The following is a 25,118-nucleotide window of genomic DNA, read 5'->3' on the forward strand; positions in this document are numbered from 1 at the left end:
GTGATTGCTTTCCCTGCCCGTTTGTTATTTTGCCTCTGATGAAAATTCTGCTAGGATCAAAAGCTCAGGTCCCTTTAGACTCCAAGTTAGAAACTTGTTACATTTGGCTGAATTATACAAATATTTCTTGAACAGTGGATATGAAAATGCAAATAAGTAAGCTTATGATGTCATCACCTCACAAGTTTTTATTGGTCATGTACAAAAAAAAAAAACATTGAAATTTAATCCTTCTGCTATAAAGGTGTAAAGCATGTTATTCTTGGCTGAATAACTTCAAAAACAATAACCAGTCAAATATATTAATATCTATTTTTTTTTCCCATCAAGATTTTGTGTACAAACTGTTTGGCAAGTTGCAAAATGATTACATCAACTCTCTCATTTGCATATTCATATTGACTTTTCACAAAGTGCACTGTGAAAATCAGCAAAACTTGCGAATTTCATAAATTTCTAGATCTGTATTCAATTTTCGGGAAAAATCACTTTTTCTTTCACTGTGCTAATAAAATCTTTATTCCTTCTTCACAGACTAACTTTTGTCTCATCTGGATTTGAGCTTAGAGTCTATGTGGCTTTGGAGGTACAAAGACATAAGTGTACATAATTAACAAATGAGCTCCAAGGAACAGAGTGGGTCAGGACAGTTGTGGGACCACTGCACTGATTCTGAGGTGCTGTAAGGATGCTGTTCTAGATGACTTTCTGAGTTGCCTTCATTTTTTCTACTAATTGTACACATTCTCATTATTTTCTCAGGCCTGCTGTTTTTGTCTTGTCAATTTCACACAAAATCACAGTCTTCGAGGCAAATACACTTTTTCAAAAAGTCTAAATGCCATCACACAATCACTTCAATGATACTTCAATGACACAAAAAAGTCACATGGACAATTCAAGCCACACATACTGTGTATAATCATGTAATCTTAATTTATTTCCAGTAAATATTTGTACTTCCACATACTCGTCAGTAACTCTTGCTCTGCATACAGAGTATCAGTGTTCACTGTTAAAGGCAAAATTCTCTCAAAGGGTAATTTTCTGATGATTCTCACAACACAGAAATTTGACCAAAATGAAAGAGAAGAAAAAAACATCTCACATCTTCTATTTCATTCTCACCTACAACACAAGAGCTATATGGGGGTTGCAAATGGAATGGGCAATGCACCTCTTACAATCTTAATAAAATATGCTGATATTACCTGGAGTACAAAACTTCTGTACAATCCTCCCTTGGATGAAAATACCCTTGATATAGAGGACAAGATATGCATACATTTAGCACGGAATGGATTAGAGGGTTCCATTCTTCAGAAAGATGTGCCTCGTATGACAGAAACTCAACAATTCCACTATCATTCACATACAATATTTTACAAGCCTGCTCTTCTTCCCAATCTCAGCTAAAAGAATGTTTCCTCAACCCTAATTGTTAGCAGGGATGTAGGACTCCACAAAACCAGGATGTCGGTCTAAGCCTTGTGACATGAATACCCAGGCAAAAATGGGGCACACAATTTAGTGCAGTCAGAAAAGTGAATAATACTGTCAAATTATTTTCTTTCTCTGCTGTTAATTTTTCCCTGAAATAAATTTCACACAGAAATGTCTAAATACAACTGTATTAAGATGTTGTTTTAGGAGTTTGCCAAGTCAAATTTCTTTAAAAACATAAGAATTAGACCTCCTTGAAGAATTGCTGTCAAGACTCAAATCCTACTGTAATATTGTACATGTATTTAATAACTTTGTCACACTAGGGCTAGCTCTTGCAATGGTACAATGGAGATGAAGTAGAACTCCTGGGCCTGTACATGGTACTCCTCACATCACTTTTGTTTAGTACCAGCAGGTGTCACAGTAAGTTAGATATCAACCTACTCTTATGCACTAAACTCGACGTTAATGCTTGAATGGACACTTTGGAGAAGAACACATAGCTTATGAGATTGCATTCACACATGCTTGTGCTCAACCAAAGACTATCTGTAGCCACATTTTTATGAACATGCCCATGACACACTCGCCATGGCGATCAACTGGAAAAGCACAAACAAACAATATCAAATTCTATTGTATTCTCTTGTGATTTGCCATCTGTCGATTTCGATCAGGGCAGATGTAATCTGATGCTGCCTAGATTTTGGGTTCCTCTTCATTTCTTTGAAGTGGGCACTTGTAGCTTCTTTTACAATATTCAGCTGTGTATGCCATAGCACAGTTGTGAACATAAGATTCATCGCGCACTGTCCAGCGCTACATTCTGAGGGGGCCCAGCGATGAAAAAAACTACAGTGTACATAAGGCGTGTACTGGCTGTGGAATTTGAGTACAAGGGTGCATACAGTCATCTGCATTGATTACCTTGTTCTAAACAAAATCAAGTGATTAAGGAACCAGATGCTATTCATATCAAGAAAATAAATAGGTATTGCTTGATGGCACTTTACATGATACTTCCTATTACAGAGTCAGGTGTTAAAACATGTTTCCACTTTTAGTCAATGGTGAGATATCCCGGTATACTCTTTAGACATGCGTGCCATTCTTAGCCAATCTCAGTACAGCAATCTCTTTGTGAGGGATATAAAAGCAATTTCAACGTAAGTCATGTATAGGAACCAGGGCAACTTTTCATTAGGTTTGTAACATGACAATTTCGTCTCATTGTGCCCATGTTGTCAAGGCCGGGTTACAAACCATCAAGATGTCAACTTACTGATAAAATTTGATACAAATCATGATGCAAATCACTACAACTGATACTGCTCAATGGTTCCCCATCATTTGAACGCATGCCTTAATGGCCATATACACATAGCGGTGACAGAGTATATCAAAATAATGCACAGTCTGTTTATCGTAAGAAGGGTGCATGCTTCCAAGATCAGGGCCCCCATTTCATAAAAAGATGATATGATAGCAACTCTTGCTGGAATGGCAATAGTCATTGTAATTACAAGAATCCAGCTTCCTGATCGGCTGTTGCTATGGGAAGTTGCCATTCTAGCAAGAGTTGCCATCCTAACATTTTTTAATGAAACGGGACCCAGGACCGCCTGGCGATACCCACATAGTCATCTCTCTAAAACTCAACCTCATATACTGCTGATAACCTCTACACGTACTGTAAAAGTGGAAATTTTCGCAGTGTTAAAATTTTCGCGCATTTCGCACAACCAGAAACTAGTGTGAAAATAAAAGCATGTGAATATGTGCTTTTGCTTGTCATATGTTCCTATGCGAGATGTCTTGATTCCGCGGAATTAAAAACACGTGAAACTCTTCTTGCCCGGCCAAGCGCGAAAAATTAGTCACGCGAAAATATCGACTTTTACAGTAGCAGCCCACGATGACATCATAAGAAACTTGCATCATTGTCCTCTCAAGCTGTGAGATGCATATGTCCCACTCTGATTAAGTTACTTCTCAACAAAAGAATATTAGCAACCTCTTACCTACAAAGCCCATTCACACAATGGGGTAGCCCTACTAACCTGACAAGCTTGAAAGAAATGTCAGCGATATTGTGTCTATTTCAGCATGCTGTTCTCCTCTCATCTTCCCGTTTGCATCTAGCTATTAGCCCGAAGGATTCAAATCACTTCTGCAAGTTTGAGAAGTGGTTTCCGTCAACTGCTTATGTAAAACTACCCTCTCTCATGACTGTGTACAAGAACACCATATGTATTTCTATGCAGACATATACAATGTACATGATCATATCAAAAGAAAAATCATTTTCACTTGTTCATTTATTGATCCATGTTTTAGTGTACACTATAATTCTTTGCTGGGTCATAAAAGATTTCCCCTAGGTGCTAACAGATCAAACCATTTGAGAATCTCATTTTTTCTTAAGTGCTAGCACTCAAATATAATCTCAAACATTTGACTGTACTCTTCTTTCCCCTCAAACACATCTGAAACTTAATCTGCTAGATATAATATAAATTTGTTGCAGCAATTTTTTGCACTACACACTCAACGCTAAGCACTAGATTTCATGGCAAAAAGTAAAGGGGGTTGCCCTCCACCAGACTTACCATGCACCTGCGTCAACAAAAAGCGTCAAAAATGGTCTGTGAGGCACAGTGTCATCCACATTTTCCCTAAAAAAGATGTTTTTTCCAATTGATCACTATTTAGGGGTCCTATTTCGAGAAATAGATTTTCAACATTCACTACTACATGTAGTGTTGTGGATTAACTCCTGTTTATCAAACTGAATTCCTCACTGTATTTCAGGAAAGTATCATTCTGTTCTTATTTTCAAACTAGTGTAAGAAGCATCTATCCAAAATGGCATTTTAGGGATTGTACTATGTACAATAATTAAATGTGCCACTAGGGTACGTGACATCTCTGGTAACACCATGTAGGTCATGTTTTACAGGTGCGGTGCCATTCAGGGGTGTAAATTTGATACACTGTAATATGTCATTTACAGTCCATTTCTGGGTCGTTTGGACGCAGGTGGGCAGGACATTTATCTGAGAGCGACCTCCCTGTGGCCTATGTCTAGTGCAGACAGGCACAATCAACACATTGCTGGCACACATTGCTCACTTGCAGGTCAAAATAATAAGACTTGGGATTCTGCAGTTTCCTTTAATAAGTGTTTCTTTTTCTCTACAGCACAGAAAGGATAACGTGGCTTATATTATTTCTTGACACATTTGCACATGGAGGGTGGTGAAGAGACGGTAACTTGTACAGAAACAAAATCGCACAGTCTTTATTCTAAACGTAGCTGTACGAGCCCCATGCATCAGTCCTTGCGATACAATATGCAGCTGTAGCACTATCTACTACATAATGTCATTCAATCATTGAGATGATCAACTGTACACAGAAGAAAAAAAAATAGAAATGAACGGTTGAAATGTATATTCTTCCCCTGCATTAGTGCAAGAGCGATATATCTGGAGATGAATGTAATGCATACAAAACATCATAAATAATGTCACACATAAATCTTATATCATACATTGGATTCATAATCACAATCTTTATAGAGCATTATTTAAGAAACTACATTTTGACATGCAGTAGGCTATCAAAATAAGAAATAACTTCTCTTCTCTTGTGGACATATACAAAATTCTACTCTGAAGTGTCAAATAGAACTGACTCCTTCACTGCCATCCACGGAACAGAAATATTTCGGACCTAGACAGACATACAATGAGAGTTAGACAGAATCAGGACACAGAATCCAATACATCATTAGTAACTTTTTTATCAATACCACATAAACATTAAAATATGATAACAAGAATGTGTTAGCTTTAAGAGAAAAGAGAGAAAGAGAATGAGAGAAAGAGAGTGGGAGAGAGAAAGGGGGACCTTTCGATACTGAAATCCTTTTTTGGGGAGGGCTAACATTTGTGACTGTGTGTACAAATAATGTTGAGGTGATATGAACTGAGCAAACAACAAAGAACACAAACTGATAGCAAACAAAAGATGGTGCACAGAGTTCTGCTTTCCATGCAATAATGCAGCAATCCATTCTTATTCTTTTACAGGGCCCCGTTTTATCAAAAGATACAATCGATTATATATGTCCTTTCCACACAGACTGCCATAGACTTATGATAGAAATAAACTATATAATCAATTAAAACTCTTCATAAAACAGGCCCCAGGTCTAACAACATAAAATTATCACTGAAATAGATTACTATGACTGAATGCCAGATCTTCATGATCAACCAATAGATATCTTGATCCATTTTTGTTACTGTTTACCCATCTATCTCACCCTAGAATATTTGGTTTTCATACAGCACTCCGATTCTTAAAATTGGAAAAAAGCAACAATCTGTAGCATTTTTCTCATGCAATTGTTCTGAGTATTTCTCTTCAATGTAATTCCTCCTGCTTTTCGCTCATCACTGGCTATCTAATTCAAAAAATTTCTCACAAAAACAATTCCACAAAAAGAGTGAAATCACAGGATTTCATGGCTGTGCATCTGTAAGACATTCTACATTATCTGATAAAACATCAATGACTGATGACTGATTGCCCCAACTGCCTGTTCAATCTGCAGAGATCATGACACGTTTAACTCACAATGTCAAAATTTCCTGTTTGAATTAGAATACGACAATTGTTGAGGGTACAGACACGGAACAGAAGTTAATATGACACACATACACATGGCACATGCAAAAGCTAGCATACGAATACACATTCTGTAAGCCTCCTTTTATGCACGTGAAGATGAAACATTTGTTTTCTGTGAATGTTTTCAAATGCCACGACAAATATCAAATCTACTTCTGAAATGATAGGGGCATTCATTCAAATGCTGTGATAGAGTGCATGCACATCGGATCCTAAACTGCCTTTTCTACTGTGGATTTGTATGTTATCTTAGAACAAATATATCTATTAAATTAGTTTCTGATTCTCATGAGTGTGAAGCAGCCAGTACAGGGAAAGCTCAGAAGAGAACACACTGCTCTGCCCTTGTCCACTTGTAACGAAAACAGGTTTGAATTTGAATTTGGAGGCAAAACGCTTCAGCAGAGAATAAGCCTGAAGAAAAACGACCATCTGAACGATGGGATACACTGTCCCTCAATCTCCCTCAACAACCAACAGTGTCTATTTCAAGACTTGTGGAGACAGCAGCTAATATGTAAACACTAAATATTAAAATTATTCCATCACCACCTACAGAGTCCCTGACAGCATTGCACATGATGGTGCGTACCACATTGATTTACAATGTGTAGTAGTTTCTGGAGTCTAAAAAACGTAACAAAATAGTCCAGTGCAAGAGTTGTATGACTTCCAGAAAATCTTAGCAAAAGCCTTTGAAACTGCTATAATACACAAGATATGGAGCAGGCCAACATTACAATAGCAATCACCAATGTTCGAGATTGGTGAGGCAAGCAGAGTTAAGATATGGTATTCCCTTACTATTCTGACATTGAAGGAGAAATTCATGATCAATGTGCCTTGCTGGATTATCAGGATCTTCACCTGGAATGCAACATTGCAATAAGAAGGAGATTTTAAAAAAAAAGGCATACAGCAAAGGTTACTCACTCTTATTCATTCTTATTGATGAAAGCTTTTGGCAAAGTCTGGGTGATGAACATCATGATGATTTTTCATCTTCCTTTTTACCCTAGATATGCAGAGGATAGGGTACGACGAAGGAACAGATGACCAAAATAAAAGCATTTTGTGGCAGTAAATTGAAAACAAAAGACAGCAATGAGCCATAAGCAACACATTTTAGGGCAAAACCTGCAACGTTTGCAGCAGACTGACATAGATTTAAAAACCGGTACACACAGACAACTTTGCTTCATGTGACAGAGACAAGTACGGTGAGACAAATTGCTTACACACACAGGAAGAAACAGAATGTGAATATTGATTTTAAATTTCATATGACTAGTGACTCTCATTATAATTCAATCCCTTTGACATAATAATATAAACATCTATGCTCTACCAAAGTAGTTGGACTATCGAAATGTGGCCAGATTGTTTCAGAAGGATTCTATCGAGCATGCACCAATGGGTCATAACCTTGTCTTACAGTTTTTATTTTTTTGTATTTTTTTATGGTGCTTGATAATCTCCCTACTTAGGGATCCACGTCTCTGATAATCGGCCTACCGAAACACAGCCAGCTACAATGGTAGCACACATACAACAACGTCAACAACCCACTCCGCAGGGTGGAACTTGTCTTCCAGATCATACCCTCCAAACACCTAGGCCATCTTTAACACAGCACAGGATGAGGGAGGATACACACCATTAACACTTTGTGGATTGACCCCTCTCATACAGAGTACGTAGATGAGTTTTTTTTCTTTACGGATTTCGAAGCTGCCGCAAACTTGCGCTGCTCACATCCCGCTGCCCTGTGCATTAACAGCACCCTCCGCTCTTCTGCTCCGCTTCCGAGTCCTCCACTATGGTCACGCTTTTGTGTTTTGAACCACCCCCTCTGCTGGGGCCGCCGAGTCCATCGTCAAATGATGTGACTTCTAGCATTCCTGATGGGTGAGAGGGAAAGAGGAAAATCGGGAATCAATAACTATGTATACATACATACTGCACAGGTCCATCCATCCATCCATCCATCCATCCATCCATCCATCCATCCATCCATCCATCCATCCATCCATTCATTCATTCATTCATTCATTCATTAACAATGTGTCTGCAAAGTAGATACTATTTATACTCATTAGTATTCACTGATTATTGCTAATCATCCTAGGCACATCACATGGAATGGACATCATTCGCCTGTTTTCAGGTTGATTTCTGCGTGTGCATGCATGTTTGTGTATCTTTGTGTGTGTGTCTGTGTGTGTGTGTGATGGTGCACTTCATCTGGTTTACATCTTGCCCTTTGCATGGGGTCAAAAAGGCATCATTCAAATGCACTTGGAGACTTACAGCTTCTTACACCTTCGGAATTACAGTGAGCCCTAACAACAAGAACCTTGGGACCAGTGCACTCAGTTCCTTAGAGCAGGGTTTGAAAGACCATAGAATTCACTGAAACTTTGAAGTTTAGGGTGAAAATACATTCTTTCAGTTGATGTTCTTCATTACCAGAGTCAACTCTACTATATTGACAATTATAACCCATATGAGGTAGTTTTGCCGGGCAATTGTAGTTGTTATTTTGGTTGGTCGTCAAGGACAGCGGGCAATATTAGTGGGTATTTTCCTTCTTCCGGGTTTGGCCATTAACTTTACACGTAAACACTCCAGTCAATCACCAAGAGAAAATTTCGAAAACTGCTAGCATCCGGGCACTTGAGCTCCTGGTGATGAAAAATTTACTGTTGTGAGAGTTTCTCGCGGAGAGGTTTCGCGATGAAGGGCAAACTCATAAATTTAGAAGACAATCGCTGCACCGTATGGAGGCATGTGTCTGACTGCGTGTGCTGGCTGTTACTCGCACAGCGTACCTGAGTTTCGTGACAGAAGGCAAATTCCCATACGTTAGCACAAAAAAAGGGGGACGATCACTGTGACTGTGTGAGCACGCCGAGTACCTGAATTGTGCACAGTGGTGTAGGGTTCGACCTGGCGCCGAGTGGATTTTGTTACCATAAATTAGGAAGTTTACATTGTATTGATTTAAGTTACTGCTCGAAGATGCCTGAAATGGGTAATGATAATAATAAGGACTGTCTACTTTCGGGGGATAGGACATTTATTGCCCTCACTGGAAATGTATTGCCTTCGTCTTCGACTCGGGCAATACATTTCTAGTTGGGCAATAAATGTTGTATCCCCCTCAAGGCCAGTCCATATCATATCAATATTATTGAAATATCAAGTTTTTGTCCAAAAAAAAAAAACACATCAATCTGGGAGGGTTGTAAGAAGCTTACATGTTTGATGCATTTTTAAAGAACGTCCACTGACATAGATTTAACCTCTATATTACACCGATATGAAATTCATGATGGCTTTCACACTGAACATCATCACAATCATGCATGGCTGATAATGTACATGTATGCCCTTCCATAATGGTAATGGTCACTGCAATATAAAGCAGGCGGTCAATGCTGATATCAAAACTCTCATGGATCACTTACTTTTGCTAAGATCTAGGAACATCTCCTCAATTCCTTTGTTGAGTTTTGCTGATGTGTGAAAATGCTTTGCCCCTACTGATGCTGCATATCTGAAAACAAAAAAATAGGACAGAGAGAAATGATTATGAATTTCAGAGCTCATGAAAAGTCATTGAAAATCTTTTCAATATAACCTAATACGGGAGCACATTTGGGACAAAGGTAATATAATACTTCAATACCAGAATTTATAAAAAAATTACAAACAGAGTGTGTGTGTGTGTGTGTGTGTGTGTGTGTGTGTGTGTGTGTGTGTGTATGTGTGTAGTCAATATGGCAGCAACCCTCAAATACCAGGAAACATGTCAATATGTTTCAGTTTTACTTTGTTTTCAAATTGCTGTTGCTGAAACTACTTCCCTCTGCAGAGATAAAACAAGATACGAACATGTAGTAGTGCACAAAAGAAAAGAAGATACAGTCAGTTACTGCAAGATCACAGAATGATTTTTCATATAAAATTTCTTTGAAGACAGAAAAAAGGCCTTATTTACATGGTATCCAATGCCCTACTAAATCACTGTATTAATCAAGTGATCAAACTTACAAACTTCACACTTGTGTGTTATGAGAAAACCCACTTATTGAATGAGAATATACATTTAAAATGCATATTGTTCCAAGGCATTTCCTCTTACTTGGTAGGGAAGTACACACACTGCCATTATAGTTGGCATCATGTGTGAATGCAAGTCCTCTTTACACACAGTAAAGAGTTACACAATAAGCACCTATCAATTCCCCTTGCCTTTGCCTGAATGCTGAGAATATGAGACGAGAATAGTTTCTGTATTACACAAAATGTTAAAAGATCCTCTGTAACAAAGTTGGGCTGGTAACTCAATCTCAACCCGTTAAGGACGGGCTGGCTCTTTGCTACAACAAGCATTTCCCATAGACCCCTGCCTGAGTGTACTCGGGACTAGTCTTCAAGAAGTTAACCTTTTAAATGCAGTGATCCATTGTGCATATGCTATATATTCAGTGAGTCCGATTGTTTGTAAATTGGGACTTCCCGACAATTCGCAAGTGGTTAAAGTTGCGATCATGGAGTATAATAATGAATGGAGAAAAGTATGCATGCCTGTCGCATTCATGCTAGGATCAGAGTTCATATTTTCATGTGTTGCTAAATTAACGAATAGCATCTGACTCACAAACTTTGCAAATATCAAAACCCCACAAAATATTTAGCATATATCCAGTACATGACTGTAATGACTGCACAAGTTCTCTTCTTTAACATTACATATAGAAAAGAGGAGCTTACAATCGTCGGCACTGCCAATGCGCAGAAAACTTCTGCGCACACTAAAAAAGTCCCATCACAGATGCACACTGGGATTCCTTGGAGCCATTGTCACCTCCGTTTGTCTTGTGCACGTCTTAGTTCCCATGCAATTCAATGCAATTTTTGTCTGCTTTTCTTTAGCTGCTGCTTTTTTCTTCGGTTAGAATTCAACCATAAAAAAAAAGAGTTCGAAATTTCTAATTTTCGAACTCTTTTTCAGGTCATCGGAACCATGGCTCGCTAATGCGAGGCCTCAATGTGCTGGTCACATGATGGAAAACAAAGAAATCTTCAACGAAAAATACCCCTGGATAAAGACAGAATGTGACCTAAGTGCATATGAAGCCAAAACCGGGGCAAGTTTGTCCCCTGGGCTATCCCATTATGCATCTAAAGCACTGCTCTGCACATGGTACCTAGGTACTGGCGATACCGAGAATTGTACCAGCAGCTACATGTATACCAAATGACAACATAATAAAAACTAGCCTTGTTACTTACGCCTCTGCATCTGCTACTGATACATTTCTCTGCTTCTCCAGGTCGATCTTGTTACCTATATTGCGGGAAAAGACAAAAATGTCATAAGTGAAGCAATGCCACTTTAAGGAAAATTCACTTTACTACATAAGATATTCAGAAAGAGAACAGCTAAGATTTTGTTTTAGTGAAATCGGACAAATATTGAGAACAAGACTCTTTCAGTGTCAAAATGGTGACCAGACCAGCAAAGTTTTAAGTTTTATGCCACAAAATAAGGCCATTGGTTTCAATTCACAAAAGTTTCAAGCTACAAATAATTCTGGTTTTACAGTATGTCAGTCACATGAACGATGTCGCTACTTTAATCAGCATGCAAAATGCCACATCATGTGCCATCTTGTTGGATTTTTCTCAAATTTTCACTAATTTGTTGTTGGCCTTTTTCCCCCTGTATAATCACTCTACGTTCAAACAAACTAATCAGAGCTCTAAATTGTTCGTGCAAACCACACTTGCCCTCTATAATATCCCACACAATCTGCTACCTTACTGGACAAGTCCAATGTGATTTCTTATTGCTAAAGTGAAGTCTGCGCCACAAGAGAACATCTTAAAATAATAATAATAGATGCTAACAGCAAACAGGGTACAGGAAATACTCTTGTGTTTGTGAATTGTGACAAAAGAATGCAGTCATGCATGGCAGTCTGTCATCTATCTTAGGTCAATTCCATTGTGACTTATGGGACAAAGTGACAATTTTCGGCAATTTCAAACCAGTATTTTGAGAAAATAGTTGCATCAAATGCATTTTTCTCAGTTCATGGTTAGATCCATCATATCACAGTTTATGAAAACACCATACTTAGTCGGAAAAGTATCATTGCATTACGTACAGCAACGAAAAATTGCTGTCGTGACTTATGGGACATGTGAGGACCACCGTTTTTCACATGGGAAAGTAAGTTCTGAAATATTCTTACACACAGAGTCTCTGGAAAGATACTTTCTTTCGTGAATGTAGCAAAGGGTTGGTGCTTACCCTGAGCCAAGTGGTATGAATATCCACACATTGGTACAGTAGCAGGATAGGGAAAACCAGTGTGACTGATGGGACACAAAAACGTGACTTATGGGACGCTATCAACTACCACATTTTGAGATTGAGAGAATAATATTTACTGATGCCAGAACAAGTTCTAGAACATCATAAAACCAATCTATGACCAAAGAACATTCAGAAAATAAACCATCTGAGAATTACACAAGCTGTATTATGGCCATAATAGTGTATCAGAAATGATACATAAATTCTGCAAAAATTGGCAATTTTCATGAAAAATGAAGGTTTTTCGGACATAACTCCACTCCACGTTCACCGATGTTCACAAATGAGGTATCAAAATATCCGTTGTGAAAGGCTGCTTTGAGTAAACAATACCAGATCATCTAATTAAGCTTCATTAATCATCTATACTCAATAGTTTGATTTTCATAAAATGCAACCTTTCCGTGGAATTGACCCTTAACAAGGATAAAGATACTGCACTCATACAGCAAACCATGGCTTATGGCTGTTTTAATTCTTGCACTGACATTTACATGGCCATGAGTCTTCACACAACAGTGACACACTTGCAGATTCATTTGTCGTATCTCAAAATGCACTACTTCCCCCATAGTATGGAGAGCACATGGTTGCCCACAGATCAAAGCGCAACACACACACACACACACACACACACACACACACACACACACACACACACACACACAATTAGTAATGACAGATTCTGGTACAGATGTATTTACAAGGTCAGAATTACTCATACCTGCTATACACAGTGCTATGTCATTTCCCAGCATCTTTTTCAGTTCTCTCACCCAGTTCTTCACCTGAGAGGGAAAAAAAAACGAAGAAAAAAGGGAGATCTTAACTGCATGTACACTCAATCATTACTACAAGGATTTACTGAGTGATTAGGAGTTATTTCACTGAAAGAGTGCTATTTTTGTTATTTTTATCGTGTGGGTTAGCCAAATACAAGCCAGTGACTGGATAAACATGATCACATAATAGTAGACCATTTGTAATATTCTCCCATGCACAGAAATTCTAAGATGTACTCACTTGGAAGAACATTCCTGCAGGAACACAGAAGACACATAACAAATGCATCCCTTGTGTATTATTAAAGTAACTGATCAATTTGTTGACTATATTTTCTATTATCATGTACATGTAGTTTTCATTTCAAAACCACAACAGAACAAAAGCGAGCAGATGAGGTAATGTACACATACTATTGTAGCTGGTTTTCATGCATCTGGTCTAAACTGATGTCATCCCATCCGCCAATTCCTCTCATGATTACATACTTTACAAAATTTGCAATTTAGCATATAACTGCAAGGCATAAGAAATTTCCTCTCTCTATCTCTCTTGCATGTCATTTCTGCAAAACAGTGCATACTCCTGCAAGCAAGCAAAGCAGAACATGTTTCATGGAATAATCCCCAGGAAATCACAGATTACATGACTTAGGATGCCAAAATCCTGGGAGTTGGCAGCTCACATCTCTCTCACTCTCTACCATATGCCTTTTCCCCAAACTTTAACATGGGCAGTGTCACTTTACAGTTCATTAATTAGGAGTGTTTATATACATGTACCTCATTGTATGTACATACCAAACAAAGCCTTTCTTGTGTGTACACATACATATGTGGTTATGTATCCACATGCACTGTTTAAGATAAGAATAATCATCTCTTGATTTGAGGGTAAAATGAAAAAGGTATCTGGCCCCCTAAAACAAGAACTTTACAATTTGATAGCAAAACAGAGAGCAAACAAATGCTATTCCATATTGACCATTGTAAATCCAAAATTACATCACAATAAGCTCTGCCATAACAAGTGATTGATTGTACAGCTTTCAACGTTTTAAGTCAAAATCAAATCATTTTAAACTCAAATAGAAATATTGATATACAAATTGTACAACATCTCAAGCATACTCACGAAAAAAAGAAAAAAGAGTATAAATATTGTGATAACACTCAGTACTAAAGTAGGTATAACGCATACATCAGTATATAGTACTTGCTTGTGTACTTTCAAACATATTCAGATAAGTGGGTTAAACTCTATTCAGCTGAGGTAAATTCAGTCGAAAGTTACAGCATGTTTTTTGACACCAACCTTTGTGAAGGAATCCTCATCTGTGATATCATACACAAGTATTGCCCCGTTGCTGTCTCTGTAGTAGATTGGTCCTAATGCATGGAACCTTTCCTGTCCGGCTGTGTCCTGCCAATCAAACATGAGAAACAGTTGGTTCAAAATATCTCTTTTCTAACAAAATACTGAAAATATTGTTTGTACTTTTTTCTCCTTATTTTCCATGGGGGGGGGGGGGGGGGGGGGCTCTTCAATTTATTCTGAAGCTAACAGAATACATGAATATGATCTATAAATACTTATATGTTTTAACTTTAATTTAAGTAATTGTCAATGTGCAGTATGTTGGCACTGTTGTGACAACCTTCATATTAAACAGCATTGTTTTACTACAAATCTATCATATATATTCTCTGCATGTACAAAAACAAAATGGACGAGGTAAAATTTCAACACTGCATGTCTTAATACCATTTGTGTAAGCTCTGTTACTGTGAAGCTTTACACAATTCACATCTACTCTTGTCCTCTATAACCCACTTCAGTTATTGGCAACAAATCCAACAACCACATCATTTGCCTCAAAAGACACAATCAATACTCTGCCCCCTTTCTTTTACTCTTTATATGGGAATAACACATAAAATGATTATTGTAACATGAACGATTTTGCGGACTCTATTGAATGTTAAAGCATGGCTTGCAAGAAGCCACGAAAAAAAGTAATATATGCCATTGTGCTATTGTTGGCTTGTTATTTTGTTACATAAGTGGGGAAAACATCATAACATGTGTTAGTCTTTACGATGAGTGATGTAATAACATTCCAGTCAATAATAATCCCATCTTGAGGGTCACAAGGACAAATAAACATAATGATTCCCCAGCTTTTTATGTTAGTGGACTGCAGTCTCATAAAAAAAGTTTGAATTACACTCAATTCAGAATTAATGGAGCTACTCGACGCTAGTTTCATAACATCAAGAAAAATATTTCAAAAATGAAATAGGGCATAGCGCCAAAACTACAGTGCTCACACAGTAACATTTTTATAATTTTTTTTCTGACAGTTCATCTCATTATGTGATCAAATGTTTGTGCAATATTGTACATGCACTTCCTTGTAACTTATAATATTACAGTGTATAAATAACATGCTCTAGTACACTACATATTTACATGTAACGGTTAACATTCACAAAACTTACCCATATGTCGAGGTTTACTCTTTTACCACCGATATTCAGCTTCTTGTTGAGAAATGATGCCTGTAACGTTAGTAAGACAAACAACAGAGTAACATAAATCATTGATTCTCTCATAGACATCATCAGCAGCACACTTATTGTGTACAATATGGCAATGCCATTTTGTCTAAATCACTGTGGGCAAGATGTTGTCATATAGTATAGAATAGTATAGTGTGTAACACCTCTGGAGTACCGGTAGACATTTTCCCCCCAAACTGTCCTGCATGACTGCAATTGTAATTCCATGATGATGCCAGGTGAAAATGAAAGTACGTTCTCACTTATATCTGATTGGACAGAATGTCAGGATCTCAAAGAGGACACTCTTTGAAACCCTTTACATCTTTTGACAAGAGAGAGATTAAAAACTGGGGGCTTTAAAACAAGATGTTTACAAATAACTCTAGAAACAATAATGACTTTTTATGTTGAGAAATACTTAAGGTGATGTTCTATTTATGTAGACAACGTCAGGGGGAAAAGATGCACTTGCAGACCAAGGGGGGGGGGGGGGGAGGGGGGGAGGGGGGGAATCCATTCACGTTTGATATAGTTTGAGGACATTATAAACTGCACAAATCGACATTACTGAACTACAAATACAACAATAATTCAAACACCTGAATTTATTTTAAGTAACGTTTGCAGACTAGAATTCATCCTGGAATATTTGACATGTGCTGGTACTAGGTGTTTCAAAAAACATTTCCCACTTTTGATTCTTAATAATTCATAAACTATATATCAGATAACACTGTCATTGATATGAGTAATAGCTGAATAGTGTACAATTTGGTTGAAGGTGGTTTGAATATGAAAACATAAATCAGTTTCATGAAATCCATGATTAATTTCACAGTTAGGTTCCAGATTTTGCTCTATTTTCAACCCTCTGTACAAAATTTCACTTTGCACAGGGGTCAATGGGTGTGTATGGGAGTGTGTGGTTAACACCCTGACAATGGTCCTAAACAATGGTTAGGGTTTGAATGCTTCATTATTTTTTCATGAGAAATTCCACTATCACAACTAGTCTTTATTCAGCCTCTGGCAGTATCTGTGTAAAGTCAAACGCCTGCAGATACTGTCGTTGGGTCTCGATAGGTGCTCTCCCTACTTCTGAAAAACGAAATTACAATGAATACCTTCTGTTCTATCGTAAACATGGTGACAGGAAGCAAAGAAAATCAATTAGAGTATACACTTGTGTAAATGGAGCCTTAAATAAATCTACTGTGAAACATATCGCCCCAATGATAAATGCTGCTGAACTCTTTATCAAAAATGATTTCTTTTTATCAAAAAGCGAAAAATTTGTCTATTTAATTAGTAGACAGTTGTATCAAAATGAGGAACTTTAGATCATTCATGCTTATTTATATCCCAAATTTAGTGATATGTGAAGCAAAAATTGAAAATGATTGCCAGCTGGAACGGAATGTGGTGTTTGGAAGCACATGGAAACGTGTGCTTCCTTTTTCCATGTGCATACATTTTACCCTTTACCGTGCATGAATCCAGACTAGCAGTGCCCAGGGCAATCCACATGAATTATTGATTAAGCATTCATGTGCCAGGGAGCACGAGACTGACGCCTAGTCAACAGGTGGTTCAGGCATGTCTATTGTTCAGGGCCATTGTCAGCACACACTCACATACACATCATTGGTTCCTGTGCAAAGTTCATTTTTGTACAGAGGGTTAAAATTTGATCAAAATCTGAAACCTTACTTCAAAATCAATCTTAGATTTAATGAAACTGATTTATGCTTTCACATTTAAATTACCTTCAACCAAATTGTACACTATTCAGCTATTATTTATATCAATGACAGTTTTATCGAATGAATAGTTTTTGAGCTATCAATGATCAAAAGTGGGAAATGTTTTTTGAAACACCTAGTATCTGTAGCTCTGAATTACTCAGCAATAATTTCATCTGAGAAACTGCTTTTTGGTATTAACTTGACGAAGAAATTACACAAATTTATGTTAACACACTGAACATGATCCAGAGTAATAAAGTTTTATCTTTAACATGTGATCAAACTCCGAGAGGAAATGAAAATAGTGGGCATATATCTTCTACCACATGCCCACTACCCATCTACGGTCTGTCACTTGCATGCACTGGATGCCACACAGGGCCACACCTTTTTTGAATTACAAGTGTCCAATCCAAACCAATGCAAACATTTGATAATCTTCTCAGGGCTACAGAGTATTTACTGATTTCTTTATAGAGTGCTCTGAATATATATTGTGCTCACCACTGCATTGATGGGAATCAATTTGCCAAATGTAAATTGTAAACCTTGATAAAACATTATGCACAACTGAATTCTAAAGATATGCAAGTACTATAGTATCATTAGCACAATCTTTTGGATAGTCCAATGTGAAAGCTAATCTGAAGAAAAAAACACTTGTATCGAATGTAGAAATATGCAAAATGCTGCATTATGTTTCTACACTGATAAACACTTGGCGATACAATTATCATTTGTATCATGTGTACTCATTCTATTACAGTAAATACATTTGTGTGTTATTCACTTTCTTGCACAGAAATGTTATAGAGTAATTTGGAGAAGCCTCATCAAAAGGAATACGTAATCACAATACATTCAAGAAATGAAACACAGAATAATCAATCCAAAGCTCATTGTTGACAATAATATCATCTTCATTCATGCAAGTCACTAACACTCTTCTGCACAAGACGTTCTTCAACAATTTAACATCTAGGCAATAAAAACACAGTAAAAACAGACATTCAAATCCTTGCAGAAGAGAAACAAAATGGGAATCACACTGCTGATGGGAACTCTTGATTATGACCTTCTACAGCTACCACCTGCTGTCTGTCAGTGTTTAAAATGTCACACACAAGTGATGTGAGATGTACACAAATTCTGCCCATATATTTTTGTTCATCTTTCCTCCAAAGTTTTAGATGGAATTTTGTAGCTGTGGAATGTCTACATGTACAATGCAGGCTGCCACAAGTGCTACAATGCTTCAAATCTGGGAGGTGGGAAAAAGGATTGGCAATTTGGAAGAGCTTCTACAGTAGATCTTTGATCCAATCATTACCACCGACACTATGCAATGCTTGTCCATGTACAATAGTCACATTATCATCGCCCTGCTGCAAGTCTCATCTCCAGTTACTGTGTATCTTATGCACAGATGTACGCATGCATGCACATGTATACAATATGCACACACACATTTGGCAAGTGCAGGGAAAGGCATGCAGAGCTAACTAGAGTAGGGTAGACCTGTGCAGTGTGGCATGGCAAAATAAGTGGGAGATGGGAGGGGGCAGGGACATATGTGACCCGCTACAACAAAATGGTCCTAAAGTCGCGCACGGTCGAAGCCGTGAAAATCGAGTTTGAAGTTAGAGCATCAAAATTGGTCAAAACTTACGATTTTCTGAATTTGACATATTATTAGAGTCTGACATGTCTTCTATCATCTGTCGAAATTTTGAAGGAAAATGATAAAAGGAAAGACCAAAAAAATAGCGTTTTTCTGGGCCATGTTTTTTTGGCGTTTCAACGAAGCAGAAACTGGTTCGAACATTTGGATTGAGCGCCACACATAGGCTCCGCCCCTAACAACGACCAGAGTGATCTCATTGGTCAGTTTGCTGCTTGCCGCTAACCGAAGCGTGAAGCTCGCACACTGCCCAGTCGACTGGTGCGTGCGGGCGGGTTGCGCTATGCCTAGACGTTTCTCCTGACATCCTGGTCACTGATTGGTCGGTGAGGAGACCGCCGACGCTGTGTTTGAATGAGCATTTCGGGGGTTGCTAGGGCTTAACTTCTATTGTCCGGAGGTGAATACTGACTTGCGTGTCTCTTGATTGTGATTGCGTCGCAAGGAGAACTTTTAGGGCGCTTTTCTCGAAACAGTGATTTCCCAGACGTCTTGACATGCTCTCTTTTAAACATCGATATCTCCGCAGCCGATTATTTTTATGAGACGTGTTATATATCAATTTAAAGCAGAAAGATTAGGGAATTGTGTCGTGCAATTTTCAAATAATCGACCTCGCCCGACTTTAGGATCATTTTGTTGTAGCGGGTCACATATATTAATAATAAAAAAACCACCCATGCCTAAATTCGACCACATTCAAAAGCATAGGTTTCTATATGTAGCCAGCAGTCAAATTTTAGTTGGTGATATTGTCGAATTATGGGCAGCTTGTTCTACAGAATGGTAGTGTATACAGCCACACATGTACAAGCCTGTACGTGTGTGGTAAACCATGGCTTGAGTTGCTGGATACAGCCATATGCGCGTACACTGTCCCATGCACACAGAGAAGCTGGATATCGCTGTATGGGGAACCCGCTGTGTGTACAGTGTGTACATAGCCACATCAACATGTGTCACAATGTACAAATAAAATTGTAGGCCTACATCACAGACCACCACATCGCAAAACAACGAAAATAACCTCATTTATTATACCTTCCAGACAACTTCATTTTCTACAATATTCTTTTTCACTCCATTCTCATTGTGATCGTTTTATATCAAAGATAGATTTAAATTCAATCGCAAAGTTACAATTGATTGGGGGGCTTCTGATTGATTAGGATAAATTGCAATGATACAGTACACCGGAGTCTTGCCGCTCACTAGCAGTGCCACCACCTGTGGCCCTGTCTACAAAATGCACATTCAACACACAACATGTGAACACGAACATGAGCATATCGCAACTATCAAAGAGTGTGCATGCGCCGCATGCTTGTACTGTGTACGAGTATCCGCGTACAGGGTACAATCGTCATCAAGCCGCTGTGCCTGTGGTGCACTGCTGACTGCTGTGCAAGCACGGATGGCCGGATGGCTGCTGGCCACCGTTTGTTAAGACTATCTTCGAGAAAACTGGCAGTTGAAACAGATGTGGGATGAACATTTTTGACAAGACCAAAAAAAGAGAGAGAAGAAATACAAGAAGAGGAAATAAAGTTGTATAAAATGTACTAAAAAATAGGTCATTTTCATCATAGCAGTGTACTACAATTAGGCTCTAGATCTAGAGGTCTAACTTGTTACATTTAATTGTACATTGCATTGCTCACCATGCCCACATATGTGTACGTGTGGCTGACATCAGGGACTCGTACACAGGGCCATGTTGGCCACAACCACACGTGTGTGGCTGTAGACCCATGGCCATAGCGCACCATGTATTATTAGCGCATGTGTTTACTGCAGTGTTAGTGTTATACACACACTTCAATGTAGGATGCATTGTGCATCGTCACGTTTGAAAAACTTTGTTAAGCTGCCACCTGAAATCCATTCAAAATCAAAAACATTCTTGCATTAAAAATGGTCTTGTCACCTGTTACATATGGTAAAATACATTTGGATTGTGTTTTTATGGAGGAAAAAGGTGAATTAGGTGTCTATTTAGGAATGTCGTTTGAGAGCAATGAAAATCCGTCGCCCCAGCCCAGCTGATCTCAGATCGCAGCATGTGTTACATGCGATGTGAATGTCTGGCGACTTTAGGTAGTGGCGACTTAATGGTATTAAATTGATGTTAGTTGCATTGCATTGCGTTGACACTCAACCCATATCGGGCCAACGCACCAGTGTAAATAAACACCCAACTGGCCCAGCACTGTTCGCACACACACGCCGACAAACAGATAACTCTCCAAACAATCGCTCTTCATTCGTTAGTATTAGCAAGCAATGAAAAAAACATAGACAAAGAAAGAAGGGGACCCGAAAGAAGAAAGAAATCTCTTTATTATGGTATATAACATGCTGCTATTCAATGCATAGTGCAGTCATAGTATGGTAGGTGTTCAACACACCGACCGGGTCCATATCGACCGACCGCGCACTACGGAACAATGGCATTGCGCGTACAGAAAATGTATGCATGGGACTACGCGCAACGGTGTTCGATTCTTCACTGGGCTACGCTACCGAGTAAAATGTGGCGAAAACAACTAAGTATTCCCTCTAAATTACCGAAATTTAGCAAAATCGAATAAGGTTTATCGTGTAACTACATATAACTAGGCCTACCTTTGCTGACTCGTTGTTAGATGTAGAGTATCCTTCCGTAATAAATTTGACGATTTTGACCGCAAAATTGTCACCGCCGCTTGTACGATCGTGCACACACATTATACACATACAGATGACATAAACATTTTGTCGCCCGCTAAGACCGTACGATTTGAAGCAGAAACGAGAAATGAATGTGAAAAAACAAACCGACTCATCTAATTTATTTCAATTACGATGAAAAGTTTCTTAATGAAAATCAATTCAAATTCATCAAACAGTCCTTCAAAAGTAATATCGAAGGATTCAAAATATATTCAAATATTATTGGAGGAAAATTATGACGGCTAGAAAAAAAAACAGCGGCCTGTCGAAAAAACGCATTTAAGTGCCCTTTAGCGTCAATTACCGTATGGTCGCCACTTGTGTGTAAGTTTTATGCACGTCCGGGCTGGCGAACTAATGCACTTGTCAATGTAATGACTCACCCCACTACCCCCGGACATGGGTGCGTCATTTCCTCGTTTGGTCCGTCAAATTTGTGACCCAGGTGTTCGTCATTTTACCAGCTTTGTCCGTCAAATTTTTGACCGAGGGGTGCGTCAAAATCCCATCATTGTCGGTCAAAATTTCGACCGAGGGGTGCGTCATGGTACGTCACTTGGCTATGGAAAATAACACGCATTTTTGCACGCTGGATACACGTACCGCGAGTGAAATTACAGAGAGCGCTTTCCCGCGGCAAGTGAAAATCAAAGTCGGGAAGCGTTTTGGAATAAGAGGAAAAAATGCTTGCCAGAATCTGGCAAGCAAAGAATTTAAAAGCCACCCTTTCTCCTTACATTTTCCCTCCAACAAACCCATGAAATCATGCATACTCAATCTCAAACCAGGGACTGTTCAGCGATGTAACAACTTAGTTCAATCTTTTCTGTCGAAACGGCAGCAGAAGAACTGCTTGCCGCATGCCATTTTCTGCTCGCGGGATAGCCCGACCAGCTGGCCAGACGCGCGCGCGACGCTGTTAGCTGTGCGAATCTCTACGTACCGCGACTAGGCTGTAGTTACGCAGTACTCGAGCGGGAATATGAATGCCGTGGCGTGGTGTGTACCTACCTGCGCTGCAGCAGTATGCATCCACCGCACTAGCAATGGCCGCGCACACACAGCGCATTCTGCACACATGTTATTGTCATGTATGGATTGCATGCACAGAATACATACTACTGCACGGAATATCGGAGCAGCAGCGTGATGTACGGTGAATGACAATACGGTGCTTACATGGTAAGGGAAACTTGCCGAAACTTTTACAAATTATGTGTACGAACCAAAAGAAAATGAAATTGCTTGAATAAAACGTATGCAAAAATCGTTTCAGTATTTACGGGGGTGCGTCAAATGTACCGAGGATGTCCGTCAAAAAAGTGACCGAGGTGTGCGTCACTTTCAACGTGTTGTCCGTCAAAAAAGTGACTGTGGTGTTCGTCACTTGCAGCGTTATGTCCGTCAAAAAAGTGACTGTGGTGTCCGTCAAAAACCCCGTGTGGTCAGTCAAAAAATGACCATGACGCACCCATGTCCGGGGGTAGTGGGGTGCGTCATTACATTGACAAGTGCATAATATCGGCACTGAATTAGTTCGCCGCCCATAGCCTGCCACATAGTATTAGCGTGTGTGTTATACATACGCTTCAATGAAGGAGGCATTGTCGGTCACCGCGTTTGAAAATCTCCCTTAATCTGCCACCTGAAATCCATTCTAAATCAAAAACATCCTCGCATTAAAAATGGTTTTATCACCTGTTACAAATGGTAAAATATATTTTGATTACAATTATTTGTGTTTTTACGGAGGAAAAAGGTGAATTACGAATGTATTTTGAGAGTGATGAAAATCCGTCGCCCAACCTGATCTCCGATCGCGGCGCGCGTTACATGCGATGTGAATGTCTGGCGACCTTACCGCAGTGGCGACCATACCGTAACTGACGTTAATTCGTTATACGTATTGTCAGGGTGGTCAGTTGAAATGAGCAGGGCAACTGAATGCGGAAAAAATGACACCCCACGCGTTCGAAGCTGCCATCTAAGAGCGCGTACCTCAGATCGCATTTTCAGTGCGCGCTTGTGAATCCGGAGTATTTTCTCCACACGTGAGTAAAATTTCAGGCAAATTGTGAGAGATTTCACGTTTCTATTGATAGAAAAACGTTAGGTGGCCGGTATTACATGTATGAACACCCAACCATACTCAGCGGAAGTGAATGTCAATGACGTTGTTCATACAATTGTAATTTTAGACTAATTTATGTCATTTCATTCACTACGAGATAAACCTATTGATATTGATTATTGGCCCCTGCTGCGGCATTCGGACGAACTAACGGAATATCCCGTAGATGGCCCGATATCGATATGGGTTAAGTTGGTCACAATAAATGTCAATCAATGAAAAAGTTACAGAACCCTACACCTACGTCCTAACGGGGGAACGTTATTTCTGCCTTCACTTGCAGCTTCATTCAGCATCAGCAGCACGATCTGCACGACAGATAGAGGGTCCGTCAGAGCAGAATGATCGCATCGTGTCATCATGATCAGCACACAAATCAAAAGGCTTGATCCCTCATCATGAACATGTGGTATGCTAGGTTAGCTCCACTGTAAAATCATAAAGCTGCCTGTAATAACATAGACATAATTTCTTGCACATTAAATTTATAATGAAATCATGGGGAATTCCACTGCCGTGACTGCGCCGTACATGATACAAACCTGTAACGTCGTAATATGCTTGTCGTTGAATTTGTTTTCTACATAGCGCAATACGAGCGATGTCTTTCCGACACATCCTTCACCAAGCAAAACCACCTTGAAGTTCTTTCCTCCTCCGGAGCTGCTGGCGGCCATTTTACCTCATTCAACTAATAGTGTTTGATATTGAGGTAAATTTCAGTGAATTCACCACTTTAGCAAGATCCTCACAGGCTTCAAAATGAATGTTTACCACTGAGAAACTCTATCCTTGTCCGCACAAATGAGTCATGTTACCCTTACGCCTCCATCATAATTATGATGACGTCACCGTCAAGTTAAGAGTGCATTTCCACCCATGACTTACACTTAATAATATCATCACTTCCACCAAAATATATGAAATAAACTGTAAATTATTTTAAAAATATTTGTGTTGATTCTAA

General features: G+C 38.9%; 1 protein-coding gene across 1 annotated transcript; it reads right to left on the bottom strand.

Annotated features, from left to right (window-relative positions):
* Positions 1 to 7,078: 7,078 nt before the first annotated feature.
* Positions 7,079 to 24,971, bottom strand: LOC139720693 (ras-related protein Rab-21-like). The gene is made up of 7 exons (XM_071632048.1): positions 24,694 to 24,971; positions 15,820 to 15,879; positions 14,633 to 14,740; positions 13,260 to 13,323; positions 11,446 to 11,500; positions 9,615 to 9,703; positions 7,079 to 8,045 (listed from the first exon to the last, which is right to left on the bottom strand). Exons 1-7 carry the CDS (start codon positions 24,826 to 24,828, stop codon positions 7,918 to 7,920), a joined length of 639 nt encoding a protein of 212 aa, XP_071488149.1. The 5' UTR covers positions 24,829 to 24,971; the 3' UTR covers positions 7,079 to 7,917.
* Positions 24,972 to 25,118: the final 147 nt, after the last annotated feature.

Source organism: Diadema antillarum, unplaced genomic scaffold (genome assembly GCF_040938485.1).
Source record: "Diadema antillarum isolate AM-2024a unplaced genomic scaffold, OU_Dant_1.0 scf00000132, whole genome shotgun sequence".
In the NCBI taxonomy this organism is placed as follows: domain Eukaryota; kingdom Metazoa; phylum Echinodermata; class Echinoidea; order Diadematoida; family Diadematidae; genus Diadema; species Diadema antillarum.

Bases quoted from the DNA above. Each gene is read 5' to 3' on its own strand.
- LOC139720693 (XM_071632048.1), bottom strand. From the start codon at position 24,828: ATGGCCGCCAGCAGCTCCGGAGGAGGAAAGAACTTCAAGGTGGTTTTG. The intron at 15,880-24,693 runs GTTTGTATCATG...CTAACGTTACAG, and splicing joins AGCATATTACGACGTTACAG to GCATCATTTCTCAACAAGAA. The intron at 11,501-13,259 runs GTATGAGTAATT...CCCGCAATATAG, and splicing joins CATAGCACTGTGTATAGCAG to GTAACAAGATCGACCTGGAG.